The sequence below is a fragment of the Saccopteryx leptura genome, chromosome 3 (assembly GCF_036850995.1).
Source record: "Saccopteryx leptura isolate mSacLep1 chromosome 3, mSacLep1_pri_phased_curated, whole genome shotgun sequence".
Lineage (NCBI taxonomy): Eukaryota > Metazoa > Chordata > Mammalia > Chiroptera > Emballonuridae > Saccopteryx > Saccopteryx leptura.
In genome coordinates, this window is record NC_089505.1 from 248,496,637 (window position 1) to 248,520,068 (window position 23,432).

At 44.6% G+C, this 23,432-nt stretch overlaps 1 protein-coding gene across 3 annotated transcripts in view; it reads right to left on the reverse strand.

The window, feature by feature from the left end:
- Positions 1 to 7,002: 7,002 nt before the first annotated feature.
- The window catches only part of ARHGAP25 (Rho GTPase activating protein 25), an 87,347-nt gene continuing 70,917 nt past the window's right edge, over positions 7,003 to 23,432 (reverse strand). For all 3 annotated transcript variants that reach the window (XM_066378090.1, XM_066378089.1, XM_066378088.1), the window contains 6 exons: positions 19,927 to 20,059; positions 19,039 to 19,112; positions 17,034 to 17,155; positions 15,776 to 15,972; positions 12,146 to 12,678; positions 7,003 to 9,129 (listed from right to left, as the gene is read on the reverse strand). In XM_066378090.1, the coding sequence (XP_066234187.1) occupies positions 8,922 to 9,129; positions 12,146 to 12,678; positions 15,776 to 15,972; positions 17,034 to 17,155; positions 19,039 to 19,112; positions 19,927 to 20,059 (1,267 nt within the window). In that variant the 3' untranslated portion in view covers positions 7,003 to 8,921. The remainder of the gene's footprint in view (positions 9,130 to 12,145; positions 12,679 to 15,775; positions 15,973 to 17,033; positions 17,156 to 19,038; positions 19,113 to 19,926; positions 20,060 to 23,432) is intronic.

A 23,432-nucleotide genomic window follows, 5' to 3' on the forward strand; every position in this document is an offset into this window, starting at 1 on the left:
ATGTAGTCTGGGGCAAAATCTTTATCATAATAAAGACATGCAACTGTCTGGCATCTCCTCAAAATCTACCACCATAGAGCTGGGTGAGTGTAAGTGCGGGCATACAGGGTTCGGGCATCAAATTAAATACTGTTTTATCACAAATAACCAATAGAAATATTTTCAGTAATAATAATTTAATAAATATTCTAATTATATGACTAGTAAAAGCCAGGTTTTCTACCTGTTGCCCTTTACACGTATCCATGGGTCAGCAAAATAGACTTCTGATATTATTCATCTCCTTTAATAAGACATTATAAACAAAATGAAATAATTACCCATGTTTTCTCATTACTGATATGCAGAATTTCTGAAAGATGGAATCCCACTTTATCAGATATCAAAGTGACAGTACTACAAAGGTTACCAACTTTTATGGGCTAAACTGTGTCCCTTTCCAAAATTCATATGTTGAAGCCCTAATCCTCAGTACTTCAGAACGTGATTGTGTTTGGCGATAGGACCTTTAAGTTGGTAATTAAAGTAAAATGAGGTCATTAGGATGGGCTCTGATCCAATATGTTTGGTGTCTTTATAAGAAAAGGAAATTAGAGCCCCAGTCAGGCACACATGAGAAATGACCATTGGCTTCTCTTCCCCTCCCCCTTCTCTACCTCTTCCCCTCTAGCAGCCAGTGGCTCGAGTGGTTTGAGTATCTGCCCCAGGCACTGAGGATAGCTTGGTTGGTCTGAGCATCGGCCCTAGACAGGGGTTGGCAGGTGAATCCTGGTCAGGACATTTGCAGGGGTCTGTCTATTTTCCTTCTTTAAGTTAAAAAATAAAAAAGGAGATTAGGACACAGATGAACACAGAGGAAAGACCACCTGAAGACAGAGAAAGTGGTGTAAGGCTGGTGGTTGTGGCCTTGCAGATTCACATTGACTATGGGCAAACAGTAAAGGAACTGTGGAGCCAGAAAATGGTAGGCCATTCCATTTATTGGCTTGCAAAGACAGGCAAGCCAAAAGAAGAAAACAAAACAAAAAAACAAAGAAAAAGCCTGCTTTTCATAGTAGAAGGCAAGGGATCAGGAAACAAACCACACCTTGTAGTAGCAGGGCATGATCTGATCTCATCACCCCGGAGGGGAAACACTATATCCTTACAATAGTGCTGTCACGTGCTCCTGCACTAATTGCACAAAGTGCTTACAGCGGGTAAACCAGCAAGCAAGCCTAACACAGCTGTTTTCCCCACAGGTGGTCATCCACAAGCCATTAAGACAAGCCTCAGAAGAAACCAATCCTGTTGACACCTTATCTTGGATTTCTGGCCTCCAGAATTGAGAAAATACACTTCTCTTCTTTCTGGAAGCCCTAGAAAACTAATACAAGAAGGATGGGGGTTTTCTGATCATTTTAATTATGATGCAGAATTTAAAATAGTATTGTTTCATAGAGTAGAACTGCAATTCAGATACAGGTAATTCTAACTCTGGAGTCTTTATATAAATAGAAAATGGTATTAAATGTTCACCACCTTAGGCTGTTTGGAAACAATGGTTTTCAAATGGCTATTAAAGAACATTTGGGGGAAAATGGTTTTTTTTTGTTTGTTATTTGTTTGTTTTAATAGAAAGATTGCTTTCTAAGTGATGTGAAAAGATAAATACATTAAAGTCAGTTCACCCTCTGTCTTAGCACATGAGGCTTCCTGCTGAAGGCATGAGTCCGGCGCCTGCATCTCCAGACATTTCCTCCACACCAAGTGCTTTGGTGTGAACATGGCTCCTGGAAAACAGAAAGGGAGCCAGGTCCCTGTGTAAGCTGTGAAAGCCCATTCTTGGGTCAAGTACTTAAAACTCCTCATAGTGACTTTGTGTACAGTAACAGCCCATTTTCTCAGGCTGACAGCTCACATTGGTGTGGCTATTTCACATGCATCACTCTTGTGCGGTGGGTGGGATAGTTGTCATCATTTCTCCAGCTTACAGGTGAAGAAAGCGATGTCTCACAGGTGACTATGAAGGACTCCTATACAGCCAGTGAAATGAATGACATGACCATGTGTTCAGAGGAAACACCCTTCGTGTCCTGAGTACAAGTTCCTGAGGCAGTGTTGTCCTGGCAGTGTCCTGGGTTCCAAAGGCAGCCAAGCTGGGCTGAGGGACACGTTCAGCTGACAGGGCAGCGTCTGGGGTAACCTGGGGGAACCAGGGTGCATGTGTGCATAAAGGCTGATACGGGAGCAGGCACTTGCAAAGCGTCACTGGCCTGACCATGCTGTAGGTGCCCACTGCACTGAGTGAAGGTACTCAAGCTTGTTCTGGTGGCAGGCAAAGTTTTCTGAGGCAGAATCTCCTGATGGTGCTAAGTAGGCCTGGAAGTATAGACTAAATAATTACAAACTTGCAACAACTGCCCTAAGGTAATATCCCTGTTTAAACTTAACTTAGACCACGTACCACCCAGACCAGAGAATTTTAGAATGGGAAGTCTGTGCTTCTAAATTGCAGCCTACTGGTTCTCTTCATCACTAATCTTTTTGATACTGACTTCCTTAGCTATAAAACGAGTGTCTCATCAGTGATACTCATAGTTAAAAATAATAGTAACAGCTTCACTTACTAAGAAAGAACTCTTTCAAGATGCACTTCTTGGGCAATCTCTTGTGATCTAAGAATAGCTTATCCCTCCTGTCTCTGAGTGATTACTAAGTTCCACGTAATAAGGGTGCTATGCCTGAATTTCCTCCTTCTCAGAGTGCTACGCCTCTGTTTCTGCCCTGCCGTGACCCCTGGCGGAGAGGCCTCTGGCAGCCTAGATGTCTGCTTGGTGTGAGCTGTAAACCGTGCTCACGGTGGCTGATGCAATGCTGTGCACACTGTGTCTCTACGTGAGGGAAGAGCCCCCTGCCCTGGGTGAGCGGTCAGGGTGCAAGGCTTAGAGGGCAGGCAGTGGACTTGGAACTTGCTCATGCCCCCAGCTCTACAGCTGCACATGCAGACCAGAGGCAGGAGGCACTCACCCTCGACCCAGCCCAGAGTTCCACATGGTGAGCTCTCTCTGCCTTCTCATCCTCTCTGCAGTTTCTAACCACTGCCCCACCCTCCCCCACCTCAGCTCTGATCTTCAGTTCAGTGGTCCAGGAAGAGGCCTCGGCCTTGCATTGTGCTTTCTGTGTAGCTCTCTTTTCCTGTCAGGTGCAAACTTCGCTGATGCTATGCCCCCACCCCCCACACCCCACCCCGCCCCTGCCACGCTTTACTTGGTTTCCAGTAAATCTGTTTCCAGTTGGCCATGCTGAAAACATTTGGATGCAGGCTAGTTTGCCAAAAGCCAATTTGTCAGACAAGCAATTCTCCCAATTACTGGAGATTGTATGAAGTGTTAGCATTGCCCCAGCATGCCCAGCTCCATCTGCAACCCCAGGAGCTGTCAGAAAGAAGGTTTTCCTCTGGATGTGAGACAGTTTGCAGAGTCACAGTAAAAGGCAAAAGCAGAAGCAAGTTACTTAACTGTAACCCAGGGATACTGCTGTCTAGCTCTGGGGTTTGTCAGTCTTAACACAGCTAATACAAATAAAGCACTTAGGCCAGCCTGGCAGGCAATATTCATCATACAATACATGTGAGCAATTACTACTATTAAAACAAGTAGGACTTTTAACTTTACAGATGCATTTAAATTATATGAATTGAGCTAGAGACTAGTGAAAAATAGAGATCACAATATAAATGGGAATGCCAGAAAAAGTAGATAGCAAGCATTTGGGCCACTTCAGTGGTCCGCACCCTGGTCTTGTCATTTGCCAGGGAGGGGAGAGGAGCTGGAGATTGAGTTCAATAACCAATGGCAGTGACTTCATCATTCATGCCTCTGCAATGAAGCCTCCACAAAACCCCGAAGGACTGGATTCGGAGAGTTTGAGGTTGGTGAACACATGGCCATGCAGGAGAGCACAGAAGCCCGCATCCCTTTCCCCATATCTTGCCCCATTCATCTCTTCCCTCTGGCATTCCTGAGTTCTATTATTTATAATAAATGGTAGTTTATTAAGTAAAAGGGTTTTCTGAGTTCTGTGAGCCACTCCAGCAGCTCTCAATTTCCATGGATTTGTTCTTGACTAACTAACTGTTATATTGAGATTTGGGAGTATCACTGACAGGCTCAGTTTCCCCTTCTGCAGAATGGGTATATAAAATAAATCAATTTTCTATCTCTTCGGCATCTGTTGTCCTTAATGAGTGAACACGTGGTAAGTCTGCAGGTAGGGTGGACGGGAGTTCAGTTGTGTTGATTGAACATGTGAGAAGGGAGCAGGTAGATTTCATAGTGTCATTAGCTGGAACTTGAGCCAGCTTTAGCAGTTTTAAAATCATGTTTACTACTACTGTTTGCATATTAAAATTAACAGAAAAAGAATTTTAAGGAAAAAATTCTTAGGTTCCACCCACCCCTCCAAGATTCTACTCTATTGATATGGGGTGAGATCTGAGCATCAGCATTGTTTTTAAAAGCTTCAGGAGGTGATTCTATTGTTGCAGCCAAGACTAAAAACCACTGTCTTAGAACAGCGTCAGTAACACCAACTAGGCGAAAATGGCACATAAGGCAGGTCCTGGTGTGACCAAGAGGTGACCCCGTCTACACTCTGGAGTCACACAGCCACTGACACTTAGTGGGTTTCTAATTGTGATCTAGAGGAAAGGACACTTGGATAATAGACAAGAATCACAAGAAACGCTGAGTAATGGGTTAAAGCAGTGGTCCCCAACCCCTGGGCCGTGGACCGGTACCGGTCCGTGGGTTATTTGGTACCGGTCTGCAGAGAAAGAATAAATAATTTACATTATTTCCATTTTATTTATATTTAAGTCTGAACAATGTTTTATTTTTTAAAATGACCAGATTCCCTCTATTATATCCGTCTAAGACTCACTCTTGACGCTTGTCTTGGTCACGTGATACATTTATCCGTCCCTCCCTAAAGGCCAGTCCGTGAAAATATTTTCTGACATTAAACCTGTCTGTGGCCCAAAAAAGGTTGGGAACCACTGGGTTAAAGGAGCCCTCAAAAAAATCACCCAAACTTAATTAATTATCTTCCTGATTGCTGTGTGAGCTTTGGCAATTCAGCTTAGGTACCTGGGCCTCAGTTTTCCCAGCCATGAAATGAATGGGTTAGAGTAGTTAAGCTCAAGGGTGTCTTGTAGGGCTGTTATTCTATGATCCTAAGATAGTTTTCAAGAATCAGAGAAAAGAGATGTTAACACTGCACATTTGTGTTGGTTTTCTCTGCACATTCCTTGTCTGAAGTCACTCAGCAGCCATCTCGGATGCTGGCCAACCGCCAGCTTGGGCCCCTCGAGTGAGAGGCAGCTGGATCTCCATTCTTGAACATCCTTCCACCGTCTTCCCCAACAGGATGGAGGTTTTCATGAGTTTTTTATAGAGGCAGTCCATTTGAATTGCAGGGCCAGCCTCTGAGTGCTCTCTCTGCTCCCCACCAAGCACATGGCCTGACCTCTGATGGTATCTGCAGCGGAAGTGGTGGAATGTGGAAGTTTATACGATGACAGCGCATGCACATCCTCCTGTCTTAGCCGGGGGAGCGCAGCCAGCGGTCTCTGCGCCCTGCTGCTCCTTGCTTGTCCTCCTGCTTGGTAGCTTAAGGAATCGGTCAAAACAACAACAAAAATGTTTATTGCTTGCATCCTATGCAGCAGGCTCTGTACTAATAATGTCGCACTGGGTCTCTCCAGGCCTCAGACTCTGACCAAAATCCACTGAAAGGGAATTGCAATGTCTGAATGTTTGTTCTCACTGCTCAAATTCAAATGTGGAACTCCTAATCCCCAAAGATGATGATATTAAGAAGTGGGGCCATTGGGCAATTCATAAATAATAAAGGTGGAGCTCCTGTGAGTGGGATTAGTGACTTATAAAAGTGACCCTACAGAGATCCCTAGCTTCTTGCACCATGTGAAGATACAAGGACAATTATGCAACTTAGACGAGAGACCTCACCTGGCCCTGATTTTAGACTTCCAGGTTCCAGAACTGTGATAAATGAATACAAATGAGTCTGGGGTATTTTGTTATAGCAACGTGAATGGTCCAGGACAGGAATCATCCCAGCCAACCCCTTAATGCACAGTGTCCTCTCCAGTGCTAGAAAACTATCACATCTGTCCCAAACTCAAGAGAAAGGGGCCTACTATGTGCCATGCTTGAGGTTTTAAGGGAAATGAAGAATTTTAGTAGGAAGAGGGCAAGGGGTTTTAAAGTGCATATTGCAGACCTTTTTAGGCTCTCAGTCTCTGTGCACGTAGAGAAGGAGTAAGGTAAAGGGGGTAGGCGGCTGGAAAAAGGAAGATTTGGTAGCTATTGCCCATGGAAGGGCTTTGAAAGTAAAGGTGGGGCCCCAACAGAGCACCAATGACATAAGTCAGTCTCTGCGTTCTGCTTTCCAGAAACTGGCACCTTGGTCCAGATGAAGCTACCTTGTCATGCATCTCATATACACCCTTTTTGGGCATTGAATGCAGTTTATTGCTCACAAGATGCCAGATCTTCTTTCCTGGCTCTTTGTTGGATTCATGAGGTCCTAGAGTCCTGGAAAAACTCTTTCCTGTGTTTCTCTTTTACGGGAGGTGGCATAGGAACCAGCGGTGACAGCTTAAGCAAGCAAGGTTCCCGCTTGGTCAGGAAGAGGAAGTGACACTCCAGCTTCTGAAGCTGGAAGGGCAGCTCTGCTATCTCACTCCACTGGGACGGACAGGACCAGAGGCATCACAAGCCCAGGAGGGAGTTGAAATTTCAATGTGGCCCTTCCACTCAGCCTGAGCTCTCACTCCAAGACCCAGCAAGGTCCTATAACATGGACCTCCCAACAACAGACTCCAGGGCTCCCTCTTTGCACCTTCAAATGTTTGTTCCCATTGGAATTGTGTTGCCAGCTACTTCCTTCTTCAAGATTTTAGCACCCCAAGAATCAATGTGAGGAACTCAAAGGAGAACACAGGAGGGAACACAGGCCTGGCAGAACTGTACACACTCATCAATGTGGATCAGGTGTTTGTTACTTTATAATTTAAAAAAAGTAAACCGCAGCAAATCAAGTATTTTATTGCTTTACTTAATAAGGTTCCAAAATCATTCCCTCTGCCTCCCAATCTTTTGCAAGCAGGTTTCTGAGAGAATGTCCTCAGGGTTCTCTGCCCCGCTTTCCATCAGTCTGGTCCTCAGGGGCTGGGGGTGAGTGGATCAGGGCCTCAGTAGCAGGACTGAGAAATATTGACTCCTTCCCACCCCCATCTGTACTTTTCACTCTGTGAGCAGTATTTCATGGCCACCAGCAGGGGGAAACTAACCAGAGTGAAGAACACAAAGAGAGGAGGGGAAAAAAAGGAGAAAATGAAGGGAGGAAAGGAAAAATGAAGGAGACACAGATGTTGGGAAAGGCTGACCTTTCCCTGTGGTCATCACAGATTTCAAGCCACTGATTAAACCAGGTGCTTTGATAGTTCGTTTATGGGAGCAGCGGGATGACACATAGAAACCTAGTGAGGAAATTGGGCCAGTGGTCCCCAGAGCTGTAAGCATACTTGAGAACATTTGTCTATATTTGTTTTGTATCTGATTATCCCATTTCTGTTCCGTATCTGTTTTATAATATACTGCTCACAAAAATTAAGAGATATTTCAAAATGAATATGAAGTGATAAAATATCCCCTAATTTTTGTGACTAGTGACATAGCAATACAGTAATAGGGCATATATAATTTATAAATACATAAATTTTCTTATGTTAGGAGGTGTGTGCGCAAATATTTTCTACTAATGGGGTACATGGTCAAAATAGCTTGGAGACCACCTCACTAGAAATCCATTAAAGACTCTACCATCTTACCTAGCAAAGTCTGGGGCCTCACCAGGGGCCTCTGCCAAGCTGGCTTAATGTAGAAGAAAAAGTCAGCTGTCTACGAAAGTCTAGTGCCTCAGGTCCCTTTTGAAGGGTGAAATCTTGTATTTTGGTGAAAGAAAAAAATATCCTATTATGATTGTTATTGTGTAAATCCCCAACCAACCTCTAAGGAAATCGCATGGGAGTGGGTCCGCCCCATGCAGTTACTGAAAGGCAAGGAAGGACTGGAATCCAGCCTGCACCCTGCTCAGCAAGCCACGTGCCCGGAGAGAGGCGCGTCCGCCCCGGGAAGGGCACCTTTTACTACCTCTCACAAAGGTGCATGAATCAACAGCCCTATTTTTTTTCTTTCTTTTTTTTCTTTTTTTTTTTTTTTGCTTTATTTAAATATAATTTTCTCATTGATTTTGCTTTCATAAATACAGTGTTTTGCTCATTTTCTCTTAGTCTAATAATAATTTTGGGTTCCCATCACCAGGAGATGAGAGTGGTGTGTCACTGTGGAAATGGTTGAAGGGGCTCTGGCTTCCGCAGGGGCAACCCCTCAAAACCATCCCAGGCACTCAAGAGCCCAAAATGTTTTCAGCCCCTGTGTCTCAGCGATGCCCCGAGGCCATCTGACTAGGTGAATTGTCCCACACAGTCCAGCCTCAATTGGGTGCAGCCGGTTCCCCAGGTTCTGGGATGTGACCTGCATCAGATGTCTCCATTGGACACAGTCATCCAGCCATGGAAGGTTCTGTTTCACTCAGCCTGAGACCACTACGGAATAATGATGCAATTCTTCTGAATGCAGCCTCAGGCAGTCATACACGTCCACGTATGTCCCCGCTCACCCTTATCTTCCTGCAAATTCCACTGATTTATTTACTGGGAAATGTGATGTTTGCCCCCCACATGTCTTCTGCTTTTAGGGAGTAATTCTGCTCCCCAGCCATTGGGTAGCAAGAAGAAGGGAGCAGCGCTGGACCTCTGCGGGCTCCCTCCGCTGTACTTTTGGGACCTTCCTTCATGCATCGATCTTGGGCTCCTTCATCGATTTGACAAATTCCTTGACTTCTTCTTCCAAGATTTTGTTCCTCCTCTCAACATCCTCCCGGGAGCGCTCCACATTGCGGAGGCTGATTTCCAAGGCTGCTGACTTCTTCTTCTCCTTTTCCAGTTCTTCATTGAACCTCACCACCTTAGCCCAGACGTCATAATTTTCCTTCTCAAGGCTGCAAGAATGGAAAAAGAGGAATAAAAGGACTGGGTGTGACTTCCCCTTCACCCTTGCTCACCACCTCCTCTGTCCATTCTCCTTTCCACATCTCAAGACCCAGACCCTACCTGTCCCACTCACTGTATTTCCCCGTGTATAAGACGCTCACATGTATAAGACACACCTTAATTTGGGGGCCCGAAATTTGAAAAATAATGTATTCCATAAAGTTATTGAACTCAAGTTTCATTCATCATAAAATTCATACAACTCCTCATCACTGTCAAAACTCCCATCCATTAGATTGTCCTCCTCTGTGTCTGATGACGAATCACTGTCTTCAACAATGAGCGCAAAAACAAGCACGAAAAAGCGGGAAATGCAAGTAAAAAAGTCTACAACCACTGTATGAGATGCACCCAGTTTTTAAGACCACAAAATTTTGGGGGGGAAAAAGGTGCGTCTTATACATGGGGGAATACAGTATTCACACCCCAAACCCCATGTGAGCACTTCTTAGGAAACCTGAATCCCCAGAGCAGGTCTGAGCCCTTGTTTTGTCATTAAACACCATCTTGTGACATCTCTTGCATTGTTGTCTTTCTTTTTTTTGTATTTTTCTGAAGCTAGAAACGGGGAGAGACAGTCAGACAGACTCCCGCATGCGCCCGACTGGGATCCACCCGGCACGCCCACCAGGGGGCGACGCTCTGCCCACCAGGGGGCGATGCTCTGCCCCTCCAGGGCGTCGCTCTGTTGCGACCAGAGCCACTCTAGCGCCTGGGGCGACTGGGCCATCTTTGCTCCAATGGAGCCTCGGCTGGGCTGCGGGAGGGGAAGAGAGAGACAGAGAGGAAGGAAAGGGGGAGGGGTGGAGAAGCAGATGGGCGCCTCTCCTGTGTGCCCTGGCCAGGAATCGAACCCGGGACTTCTGCACGCCAGGCCGACGCTCTACCACTGAGCCAACCGGCCAGGGCCGCATTGTTATTTTTCACGTCATTTTACGTTTTGTATCTTCTACCAGATAATAGTCTTGGAAAGAAGGGCCCGTATCTACTTAGGTATATTTCACACACACACCCCAGCACCTTGCATCAGTCCTGTTCATAAAGATGTTGATCGACTGCTGAAGCCCCATCCATACTCCAGATTCCCAACACCTTTGTACACACGAGTGCCTCCTCAACCGGCTTCAGTGGTGAGTACCAACCAGCACCTTCTCTTATTAAGGCCTCCTAGGGACCAAGATTTGGAGAAGTCCAGGGCACCTCCCTTTGAGAGCAGCAGTCCTGGGAGTCCCACCCTCACTTCTGAGTCCTGCTCCAGGTGGAGAATCCGCTGGAGTCCTGAACCCAGAGAATTTTCACTGTTACTGGCCCAAATCCTAGTCTAGTCCCCCGTGCCCCCCTGCCAGGCTGAGCTGAATTAACTCTTAGGAATTTGAGTCCACATACCATTTTTTTAAGCCAAAAGAGGGAACTTCAGGCCTGTGGGAAGGTTGCGTGATTAGAAATTGACTTCAGAATTTTACTCTGAGAGGTGCTGCCTCCCTGCTCCCGTAACAGACAGACAATTTTATATGGAGATTTGAGCTCCCATTTGAACCCCTGCCTGAGTGCCGTCTTCAAGGGCTTTGTCCCAATCTGCATTTAATGGCCCATCTTCAGAGCTTTGTCTACCACTGCCTTTTACTTCTTGAAGCTAAACTAGTCTCATTCTTCTGGCCCTCCCATTTCAAATCTCATTTCCTTCTCTGAATTATCCATACACCTTGTGCTTTGGGAAGCATCTCAAATGAGACACTGCTAGCTCCTGACCAGTGACTTCAGGTAAGATCTGAGTGGGCTCGGGAGTTGGCTGACCCAGGTTCAAATCCCTGCCTCACCAATGATTAGTTGTGCAATTTTCAGGGATCCTTTTGTCCTTCCTGAAGCCCATTTCTCCTGTAAAATGGGACCATTGCCTATTTCAGACGATTGCTCTGGGGACTGCCTGGAAAGCTGTGTCTGAAGCATGAAGCTTCGGCACTGCGGACTGTCACGTCTCCCGCTGCCAAGGATGGGAGGTCCCTGCCGGTGGATTCAGAAGGCTGTTCAATTCAGGAGGAGTGGCCGGCCTGGTGGCAGCTGGCTGTTTCCCTGCCTTGTCAATGACACTTATATTTAAGTCCAGTAGGCGTCTTCTCCAGGACTGCTTTGGCCATTGCCAAGGTGTTGCACAAGTCTTGTATTTCTACAAATGACTTATGTGTGCTCCGGCCTCCTGCATTCTCTGCCCTCTCTCCTGTCAGTCACTCCCTCCTGCTCTAGCCCTCCACTGCCTGGTGTGCTGAACACACGGACCCACTCCCCTCCCCTGGCCTCCGCTGTTCTGGTTCCCTCTGCCTGGCCTGCTTTTCCCTTATATGTAGACCCGACTTGTTCCCTCTTCTCCAGTTCTTTAATGCCTTCTTCTCAGTGAGGCCTTTCTGACCACCCTGTTTAACACTGGAACCCCCTTCCTGAACCCCCCACCTCCTACCCTGCTTTATTTCTCTCCATGGCATTTTCCACCGTCTGACAGAGCATATATTTCATTACTTGTTTGTACTGATTGTTGTTACTGCTAGAAGGAAAGCTCTGTTAGCATCGGACTCCTGTCTATTTTGTTCAGTGCTATTGCCCAATATCTGGGATGCTACCTACCATACAATAGGTGCTCAGTAAGTACTTTCAAAATGGATAAATCACATTAATACAAAAAAAGTTTAAATTCCTCTTAATTCATTAGGATATGTTGATCTTCAAAGAATCACTATTTGGAAATAGTTGATTAAGCTACTTAAGCTATGTAACTTTTCATGAAATCAATTTAAAGAGTAGAATTTTCACTAATGTAGTCATCTCATGATGCCCTTTACCCTTTTCCCTATTAGGCCTAACTGCTGCATTCTCTAAACTGGAGGTTTATAATGTTACCTCTTGGGCAGATGAGAACAACCTTATTGTTTCTAAAGATGGAAGCTATGCAGCTCCCCTCTGTATGGGACTGACCTTTTAATCTGTTCCTCAAACGTTTGTTTCTGTGTTTCTATTTCCTTTCGCAGCTCCTGGACCATCCTTTGCAAAGATTCAAGTTCCTCCCCTCCAGAGTTCTTTGTCCCAAGCCCAGTTTCAGAGTTTGGGCTGGAAAGAGTATCTCTCTTGGAGTCACAGGCGCAGGAAGAGGGTGCGCCCGTTTCATCCCCAGGGGACCCTGGCTGGGCAGGGATGTTGTCATAGGCGGAAGTCCTCTGGGAGTCAGAAAAATTTGCCACACCTTGAGACATCGTTCTCCTATGCCCTTCCCCTGCCTTCACCTCCGAAGACGGTGACCAGAACTCATTTTTGAAGATCTCCACTTTGCTGCTGTTGGCACCTTGGAACGCTGCTGTCAGGAAACATTTCCGATTAGGGAGTGTCTGAGTCCTTTTCCGTGACTGCAGCTTCCAATCTCCTGGCTTCTCCTTGGGAGCTTTGTTACTGTCTTCTAGACACCCGTCACTCGGCTGTTGTCCAGTGGGGCTGGCTGCTTCTGAGTCGCTGGTCTAGGATAAAACGGCCACAAATGTTATATGGGTTCTCCCCACATGTGTCATATTCCCTAGAAAAGAGTGAGAGACTTGAAAGAAGGTATCTCTGGGCTGCACACCTATGAAAGTTTTACTTAGAAGACCATCTATCTCTTCATTTGTCACATTAGTTGATTATCTAACTGGCATTTTCTTTCTAAAAGGATATTGTACTTGAAGGAATACATATTCCAGGGTAAAGCACTGGCAAAAAGCATTGTATGTTTGTGGTAAAAGAGTCCTAAACCAGGAGTCTTTAATAACTTTAGAATGGGAGGATTTTTCTAACTATAACTCAAAATCCAGAAGCTATGAAAGGAAAGTTTGATCAATTGAAACTATATGGCATGACCCCCCCCCAAAAAAAAACCTAAAAAGAACAAAATTAAAACAAAGAAATCATTATCTACTAAATCAAGTAAGGAATGACAAACTGGCAAAAAATATTTGCAATGCATATCACATTCTGCCTAATATATAAAGTTGGTAAAAATTGAGAAGAAAAAGACCAATCAATGGGCAAAAGACAAGATAAGACAGTTTATAGAGGAAAATGCAGTTGGCCCTTACACAGAAGAAAAGGTGTTTGGACTCTCTTATAATAGGAGAAACTCAAACTAAAATTACAGGAATATCAGTTCTAACCTATCAAAAGGACACCCCCCAAATACCCCAAATTTTACAACACACCTCTGTTGGTGAAACTGTATAAAAACAGGTTATTTTATGCATTGCTGGGAGAAGTATAAAATGACACAAAATTTATTTGATAATTTTAGTAAAAATTACACATTACAAATCTATTTGCCTTCTAACTCAGCATCCCAGTTCTGGGAATTTAGCCCAGAAATACATCTACATACAAAATGAAGCATGATCAAGGTTATAATTGCAGCCTTATTTGTAGTACCAACGAATGAAAACAACCTGTTTATCTATGGGAGCTGGTTAAGTAGATTATGGTACAAGTACAGAGTGGAACACTATAGACCTGCTAAAAACATGAAGTCAAACGAGTTAGCGGTCTGTGTATTGGTATGAAAGGTCTCCAGTCTATACATTAAGTGGGAAAATTCAAGATATAGAGTGGAGTGTGTGTGTGTGTGAGTGTGAGTGTATGTGTGTGTGTGTGTGTGAGTGTGTGTAAAGACAGAGAGAACATGAGAGGAGAGATTATGTTTCATTTTGTGTAAAAGGAGGTAAATAACAATTTACATTCATATCTGGTTATATTTTCATAAAAAAACACTGGAAAGATAAATAAACTAATAAAGGCAGGGAAGGATAGAGTAGGTGGAGATAGAAGTGGGAGCAGGATTCTCAGTGGAGCTCTTTTTTTTTCTTTTTTTCTTTTTTTCAATCATGTTTATATATTATATATTTTTAAGTTAAATTAAAAAGAAAGAGAATGAGCCCTAAATTAAAATCAGAAAACCAGGACTGAAGCTCTCCTAACCCTTTCAGCTAATTAATTGCTTTAGCTACCTCCTCTGGAGTCAGAATTACCTGGGTCTTGAGGTGAGAATAAGATCTAAAGCTCATTCTGGAACATTCTAGTGCTGCTACCTTGGGCCATCTCATCAACCTCCCAGAGATTCAGGTCCTCAGATAAAAAAACATACGTGATAAATTCTGCACTACAGAATTATGGTGAAGGCTCCAGAGGTAATCTATTTAAACTTCCCAGCACAATGTCTGCCCATAGCTTCCCATACTGTTAAAATCAACAGCAGGACCCCATGAAATGAGCATAACAGTGGCTAGTTTCAAGGACGGCCAGAGTGATTCCATCATATGAGGCATGAGCATTTCTAAATTTTTTTTGTGTGTGTGTATTTTTCTGAAGCTAGAAACGGGGAGAGACAGTCAGACAGACTCCCACATGCGCCCGACCGGGATCCACCCGGCATGCCCACCAGGGGCGACGCTCTGCCCACCAGGGGGCGATGCTCTGCCCCTCCGGGGCGTCGCTCTGCTGTGACCAGAGCCACTCTAGCGCCTGGGGCAGAGGCCAAGGAGCCATCCCCAGCGCCTGGGCCATCTTTGCTCCAATGGAGCCTTGGCTGCGGGAGGGGAAGAGAGAGACAGAGAGGAAGGAGGGGGTGGGGGTGAAGAAGCAAATGGGCGCTTCTCCTATGTGCCCTGGCCGGGAATTGAACCCGGGTCCCTCGCACGCCAGGCCGACGCTCTACCGCTGAGCCAACAGGCCAGGGCCTAAATATTCATTTTTGAGTGTTAGTAAAATGCATTGTGTCCAGATAGCACCTAAAAAATATCACTAGCCCTACTACTGCCTACTTTTTTCCCCTTTCTTAATCATTCTCAGGGTTAAAAGTACTACAGGTAACTTATAATACCTGGTCAACCCCAAATTTTAAATTCATGTATTGGTCACACATAAAGAATTAGGCTACTATATAAAGTTCACATGTTCTTTTATTTTTTTTTAAGAAAAATTGTTTCTATAAATATATAAAAATATTTGACCTTTATAAATCATTGCCCTCAAATAATCTAAATCTCAGAGTCTGCAGAGTTTTCTGACATTGGGAACGTGAGCCCTAGCCCCTTAGTACAAATGAGGGGGTTGACATTGCTGAGACAGCTTATCAGGGAATGAGAAATATTACACGAACACATCACATCCTCTGAGAAAGAAATCACGTTTCATGGGTTAGCAGGAAACCAGTTCTATCTGGACTTTGAGCCAGAATTCTCAACAACCCTCACTAAAGCATTTATAAGGTGGTATATCTTTTTCCCCATTGAACTTCCCTAGATTTTGTTTTAAAGTGTTTTTCCTAAGGAGCGGCTTCGGTGAAGAGACCCACTGCTTATTCATCTGCTGATTGGCACACAGATCACTAATTCTACCTCCAGGATGCAAACAGAGAGTAGATTTTGAAAGAGAGTCCAAGCTTTCAAGATGCATTCAGATGAGTCTGTGCCAGCCGTGCCCACGGCCACAGCATCATCCAAACTCCCCAAGCTGCCCCCCAGAGCAGCTCCTACCCGAAATGGCCTGGGTGGAAGGAAGAGTCAGGGGGCAGGAGGAAGGATCGCTGCACCTTACCATGGTGCTGAAGCTGTCTGTCCTAGAAACCGGGGCGTCTTCAGAGGCATCCCAGCCCACAGAGCTTCGAGCCACCGGAGGCTTCTTGGGGTCATTTTGGGGGGCTGGGGGTGACAAGGGTGCATCTTTGGACTTGGGGAAGAGGACTTCATGATCTCTGATCATCATGGTCATCACTCTTTGGATTTGAGGCGTCCCTGAAAGAAAAAAGGTATCTGCAGTGCTGGACTGTGGGGCAGGAGCAGGCAGTCCTCAAGGGTCTCTATCCAGGGGATGTCTCCAAAAGTAGCTCTGAAACCACAGGGACCCCTAAAGGACCTCATTTTGTTCCTCCTATGAACCTTCTTCATTGCTTAGGATAAGAGATTGTGGTAAAAGAGATGGAGTAGAAGAAGGATATGGATTAAGGTAGAAAAAGGTTATTTTCAGCCTACACGCCACCAGATCAGTCTTAAATGAGGAAACTAGCAACCGAACAGAAAAAAAAACAAACAAAAACTAACGTGGTTTTCAGTATGACATCCAATTTCTTATTGCACCCATAGTGAATACGTGTCCCACATATCGCTTCCCTAAATCCATGAGACACCAGTATTCTCTGGTTCTCTGGCAGGACTTTTGCTCACTGATCTAAGACAGCCTCAGAAGCCTTTTCAACATAGCTTTACAAGTAGCCTTTTCGTGAGTTGACTTATATAATGAAACTTGTTTGTTCTCTTTGGCTATAGGTATTTAAACAATAGTAGATTAAGAAACACTAGCTGTTTTCATGATGGCCTTACTGTGTAACCATTAGGTAAATCTTTAACCTCTGCTGTGATCTGGAAAATGGAAATAATTCCTGACCTGCCTACTTCACAGTTCAGACAAGATAATCAGCTGAAAATTCATGGCAAGGTGCAGATCAGTGCTAAAACCAGAGGTGGATTTAACGGTGGCCGCAATGGGCACGTGCCCTGGGCCCCGACTTCTGCAGGGCCCCGCAGGACCACAACTTTACAGTTTTTCTAATGACACCAAGTTTGGTTTCATATGTGCAATTTTAACATTAATAGTACATAATATTTTTTATTTATTTAAAAATATGGTTAACATGTATTTTTATTCTCCCTACCTCTCTCTCTTTTTAAGGGGCCCAATATTTTCTTCTGTTCTCCGGGCCTCTACCGACTTTAATCCACGTCTGGCTAAAACATAAGGCTAGAGTTGTCACTGATGTTAGTTCCTCTGTGTCTGCCTTACCACAGGACCAGCGTACCTCTCATAATCACAGCAGGGTCTTCTACCTTTGACCTGATGAGGTTCACTCCAATCACAGTAGCCAGATTTTCCACGCTCATCTTGTTAACAGCACAGTTCAGCTGGATTTCATGTAGGAACCTGTGGACAGCCAGGAAATCCCCGAGTAGGAAATAGGAAGTTGCCAGAAGAAAGTACTTCCCGGTACCAATGAGATCTCAGAGGGATCCCAACTCTCCTCCTGACCTCAGGAATGGGATCAGCCTGCTCTTCCCACAAGAGTTTAGCTTCACCCTGAAAGATTCAAGATCAAGGAAGAATAGAAAGCAGGAGGGTCCTGCCCAGCTGCAATGGTGGGCTTGGGTTGGGTGCAGGGAGGGGAGTCATTGGTAGAAGGCAGGATCCAGTTCAGGGAGCTAAAAGGAGACTATAAGGACCAAAATGGATATTTGGCTGCCCCTTGTCCTGCTTTTATAAGCTTCTATCCCAGGCTCTCCGCACCCATCCCACCCAGGTCTCTAGAGAGGAAAAATCACAGAGTTGGGAATCAACAGCGCCCCCTTGCTCTCATCCTCTGAGTACAGCACCATGCATCACAAATTCTCAGCAGGTGCTCACTAGTTAACAAAAGTAACAATTAATTGCTACTATAATCCTACCCATTTGAGGCATACAGTTCTCAGATTCTCAATTAAAAACTAAACAGATCAACAAAGGAATTTCTAAATACTTTTTCTAAAAACCATTTTTAAATGACTAGGCTGACACAACAAAAAATTCCAAATACTGAGAAATTATCAAATTAATGCTGATGTTCAAATGAGGAAACGTGATGGAATATCATGAAGTTATTTATAATCTTATTTTATAACATAGGAAAATCCTCACAGTGGAGCATTAAGCCAAAAAAGAAAGTAGAATACAAATGTATGTGTGTGTGTGTGTGTGTATATTACAGATATATAATTCAAATTTGGTATAAAAATTGTTTCAGTACATTTGTATTGATCTCTGTAAAAATCTATCACAGAAACATCCAGAAGGAAAAAGCCCAAGAGTTAATGGTGATTTTTGTTACAGGAGTAGATTGTAAATAATTTTTATTTCTTATTTATTTATTTTATTAAGTGAGAGGCAGGGAGGCAGAGACAGACTCCCACATGCACCCTGACCGGGATCCACCCAAACCAGACAATAGATACTCTGCCTGTCTGGGCCGCTACTCCATTGCTCCACAACAGAGTCATTTTTTTAGCGCCTGAGGCGAGGCCTGGCCATCCTTAGTGCTCGGGGCCAACTTTGCTCGAACCCTTCGAGCCATGGCTACAGGAAGGGAAGAAGGAAAGGGGAGAAGCAGGCGGTCACTTCTCCTGTGTGCCCTGACCAGGAATCGAACCCAGGACATCTACCTGCTGGGCTGATGTTTCACCACTGAGCTAACCAGTGAGGGCCTTTTATTTCTTATTAAAAGAATGTTGCATTTTCCTGATTTTCAAATCAAGCACATATCACTTTTTGTAATGTGGAAACAAAAACAAATTATTTTTTAGAAGTTAATATGACTTTTAGCCCTGTCTAGCATGGAGATTCAGGCTCCCAACTCGGCCAGACCTGGGTCCATGCACATGCTGCACACTGCCCCAGAGGTGGCACACAGCAGGTCCTCAGGAGGGGGAGCTGAAAGGGTGGCCTGGAGTGCATGTCCCTGGGGCACTAAGTTGAAGATGGGAGATCCTTCTAGAAACATTATAAAGATTCTGGGTTCTACTGCATGCCCCAGGACTGGGCAGAACTAGGGAAGGTCTGAGGAGGAAGCATGTACATTTTATGTGCCGATCAGATTTTCAGGGGATCCTTTAAATTATCTTGTAGATACAGGAAACTATGTAGGAGCTATGCAGAGTTGACCTTCTGAAGGTCTGAACAAGAATCTCTGAGTTCACAGAGACACTCTTTCTTCTCGATCCAGTGACTTCCTGCTGACGGGACTGAAAACTCTGAGGCTGATACCAGGGGAACCTTACCTGCAAGTGTAGCTCAGGAGGCTGTAGTTGTCTCGAGGAAGGAGAGAAAGCTGCTTCATCAACTCCTGCTGAGCCTGGAAAGAGATTTGAACACCAGTAAATGAGCCTGCTCGCTCGCCAGCGGTGAGAACCTGGAACATAATGGGTGTGTCTGTGTAGAAGTAGCGCTTGGGTGTTACTGGAGTGTTGCGTCTCAAGCATTTATTAAGCAAACAATTATTCTGAGAATGAGTTGTTGAACAATCCTGGCCTCAGGGTAGCACCGGGAGAGAGCATGATAAGAAACAAACAAAAAGATAAGCCTCTCCATACTATCTTTTTTTTTTGTTGCAACTTTTGTGAATTTATAGTTATTTTAAAACAAAAAGTTATTGAAAAATACAACGAAACTATGAGAAGAGGAGCTACCACAGGGAACTATAGTACATACAGGCAGCTGAGGCTGAAAGAACGAAGAAAAGCTCCCTGTCCTCCTTCTCTCTGGCACATGCGTTCTTCGTATGGCCTTGTTTGACAGTCGTGGTCATCATGAAGCTCGTACATTCTGACCTCTCACCTGCTTTCCCAGCTAGTCAGCCTGACCTTGTGTCCCAGGGAGTCTCAACAAGGCCATGTTGCGTTAAACTCTTTGCAGATGCATCCTCCTTCTTTTACTAATTTTAAAGTGACTTGTGGGTGTTTGATTATGGTCCAATTCTTTATTGGGTTATTACATCCCATGAAGGCGGTCACTCAGGTTGGCTTTGTTTGCCTCTTGTTGCCAAGGAAGTTCCAGTTGGACCAAGTATCTCAACAAAAGGTATGGATCCCCAGAACTGTTGTTGTAGTGTGCTCAATAACCACCACCTTCTTTCCAAGCAAGACACCTAACGCCAATGAGATACCAACCTTGGCCTCATCTGCATTCATGAGCTGCCCACAGAGCAGGAACCCATCATACTGGCTCCAGGGAACCACCGGCTCTGGAAGGTCTCGGAGGTAGAGCTTTAACAGGGAGGCCACCGTGTGCACATCTGTATCTCTGGAAGAAAATGAGCAACGCCCTTTGAAAGCAAAACTCCCGAAGTCTCCACGCCTCCCCCCTGGTGATCCACTAAATAGAATCCCAGGTTTCAAAGGGGAGCTTTTTGGAGGAGCAGAGTCTAATAAAGGTACATTCAACCAATTGCTTTTATGAAATAATAACCCCCACACTTTTTCCTTTATCTGTTCTACCCAACTGCCTCAAAGGAAAGTTCAAGGTCTGCTTTCTCATTAAACCTTCAACAGTTTAATCTTCATTGCTTTCTTCTTCCTCCAAGTCACTTAGCATCTCACAATTTATTCTGTATTTAGCATCTCACTTTTCATGTGATATCTGCTTTATATCCATGGTCCACTGATCTATTTGATCCTTCAGAGCCTTAAAATAGTTCTGGGATTCATTCAGATACTTATACTTATGCAATCATTAATTCAATTCACAAACATCGAAAGAAACTACCAGGTGCAAGATATTATGTCAGCAGTGAACCCAAAGGACATACAGGACCCCTGGTCTCATTGAGCCACCCTCAGAGCTGGTGACCTAGTCATTACAATACTGTGTGGTTAGTACCACGACAAGGGAGTCCAGGACATGGGATCGTATGGAAATGTGGAAAGACGTTTAATCGTTTAATGTAGAGTTGAGGAGCCACAGCAGACTCTTCAGACAAGATCTGTAGAGTGACAAGGAGTTACAGCAGCATGGGGCACGCGGCATGCATATCAGCAGAGAGGGTGTAGGCAGGAGACCCTGCTGCAAGAACTGAGACATCGTTCATCTGATCACTTGATTAGTAGACAGAGACCCAGGCTCTTCAGCTTCTCTGGTTTACAGTAAGGGTGGACACACCATGACCCAGGAGCCAAATCTGGCCCAGTTCCTATATTTGTACAGCCAGCTGGCTAAGAATGGATTTTACATTTTTAAATGATTGGGGAAATAACTCAGAAGAAGATTTCATGGCATGTGAAAAGCATATGAAATTTGAATTTCAGCATCCATGAATGAACGCTACAGGAACACAGCTACGCTCGTTTTTGTGTAGTTTCGGCTGCGTTGGGAAAAGAACAGAGATGGAGTAGCTGCAGCAGAGACGGTCGAGCCCACATAACATAAACATTTCACAGGTGGCCCTTTAAAAACGGTCTGCTGACCCCTGGTTTATGGAGCTGTGCATTTATTCCATAGGGAAAATGAGTCTGAATTGACCATATACTTGAAGATCATTAGTAAAGAAATATTGATTTATTTTATATCAAGAAAAAGTGGTGTTCTTAAAAGACAGTCCTGGTAGGATTTTGAAAGCTGTAATAAGAGGTTCAGATAATGAGTGTCTCAGCAGTTGGGAATATAGAACCAAACCTGCTGGGTGGAAATACCTCCTGGATGAGAGATGGGACAGTTAGGAGGAGAAGAAGGGAGGCGACAGAAACAAGAACACCAGGACTAGACTAGAAAGCGCTGTCTTGGCATTTTGTGTAAATATTTTTTAAATGATTTTTGACACCACTGGTAGGAGTGGTCTTCTGAAAGACTCCCCGTCAGAGCCTGTGAAGTCCACACCTCCGCCGGCACAGGTCTCTGCTCGATGGCTGCCCTCAGGAAACCAAGGGGTGAGGATTCTTGGGGAAGATGCCCCTGCTGAGCCACCGCCAAAAATATCCTGGGCAAAGCCCTCTTGTCAAAATACACAATAAGTTCCCAAGAAAGTGGCAGAAAGACAACCAGTTGACACCTTGCAGGAGTGGCATTCTCCTAATGCCCCTGCATCACAGACCATCAGCATCCTAATCAGCATCCATGGTCTTCAATTTGGTTGGAGTCTCTCCCTCACCATACATCCAATTGATCTCCCAAATTCCCTCAATTCTATTATCAAATGTCACATGAATCCCTCTGTGCCCCTCCCTTCCTTCCACTTTACACTTTCAGAAAGACGATGTTTCTTTGCCAGGGTTCTGCTCAGCTTCCTCTCTAGCCTCCTGCCTCCGGGGTTTCATCCTCCACGCACTGTCCCCGCCGGGCACAGCCCCCAGCACTCAAAACACACCCGTGACAAGTTTAGAAAACAGGAATTTGAAACGCGAAAACAGCATAGATGACAGTATAGATACTTCAAAGGAATAGTCAAACAACACGGTTAGCTATATAAATCATCTCAAAAGACAAATCCACAGAAAGCTGCCCGATTCATTTGACCAGGGAATGATAACTATTTCGCCTGGCTAACTCCTCATGCGTCTTTATTGTGTCTCAGCTTAAATGCCACTTTCTTGGGAACCTTCCTAAACCCACCAGACCATGTCAAAAGCCCCATTCTAAATTCTCATAGTACCATCTATTTTTTATTTTTAGCACTTAACTCAATGAAAATCAGATGGTTATTTCTGTACATTTTTTATTTAATATCTGTGCCCTGCTGGGACAGGGCTGACTTAGATATCATTGTTATAGTCTACCTTTCCAGCATGGTGTTTCCTGAGTTTGCTGTTCCTGCAACCTGATGGAACATCCTTAAATAATTTTCTAAATCAAGGGCTAAGAGCAAGTCAGGAGCCAGGTAGCTTCTGAATTTAACCTCTGGTTCACCAGAGATTAGCCAAGGCCCCTCAGATGGCTCTGTCCAACCTTTCCTAAAGCACTGATCTTATAATGCAGCACATCTCTGTGTGTTTCTCATAGAACTAATAGCTATGGAAATTGTATCAGCTTTGTGGCCGGGCTGTATCCAGCCTAGTAGAGATTGGACAGATTTTTAAGATCAGATTTATACCTTTAGTGAGAGCCAGACACACCTGTACTAGAATCTACCAAATTAGAGCACCTTTGTTCTTCTTCATTCTAGTGAAGCAATTTTGGGGAACTTATGGTGAAACTGCACATATGACCAACGGAGAGGGTCTAGATGAGTACCTGCAAGAGTCATGTGGACCCAGGAGTCAGTCCTGGGAAGAGCCTGAGGAACCTTCCCATCCCTGGATGTGTGAGCCCCTCAGTTCTGGCGGTGGAGATGCACGACAATATTCTTCCTTCCAGCCCCAAATATGTCTTGCATCAAAGACTTTGACTCGACCACCCACGCAGATTTTATAGAGGCATTAAGCCCCAGCCCAGGGCAGGTATTTGGCAAACCCCTGAAATCACCTCCATTCCTCTTGGCTGACTTCACATTGCTTTTGCAACAACCCACTTGTATCTTTTGATCAACTCAAAGCTAGTTAAAAACATAAAAAGAAAACTGAATATAAAGGTGTCAAGCTTAATTGAACAGGAGGCTGATAATGAGAAGCAGTCTATGGTGCTGCTGAAAGGTCCTTAAATTTCACGCCCATAATCTGCTATAGTTGTAGCAACAACTCCACCCATT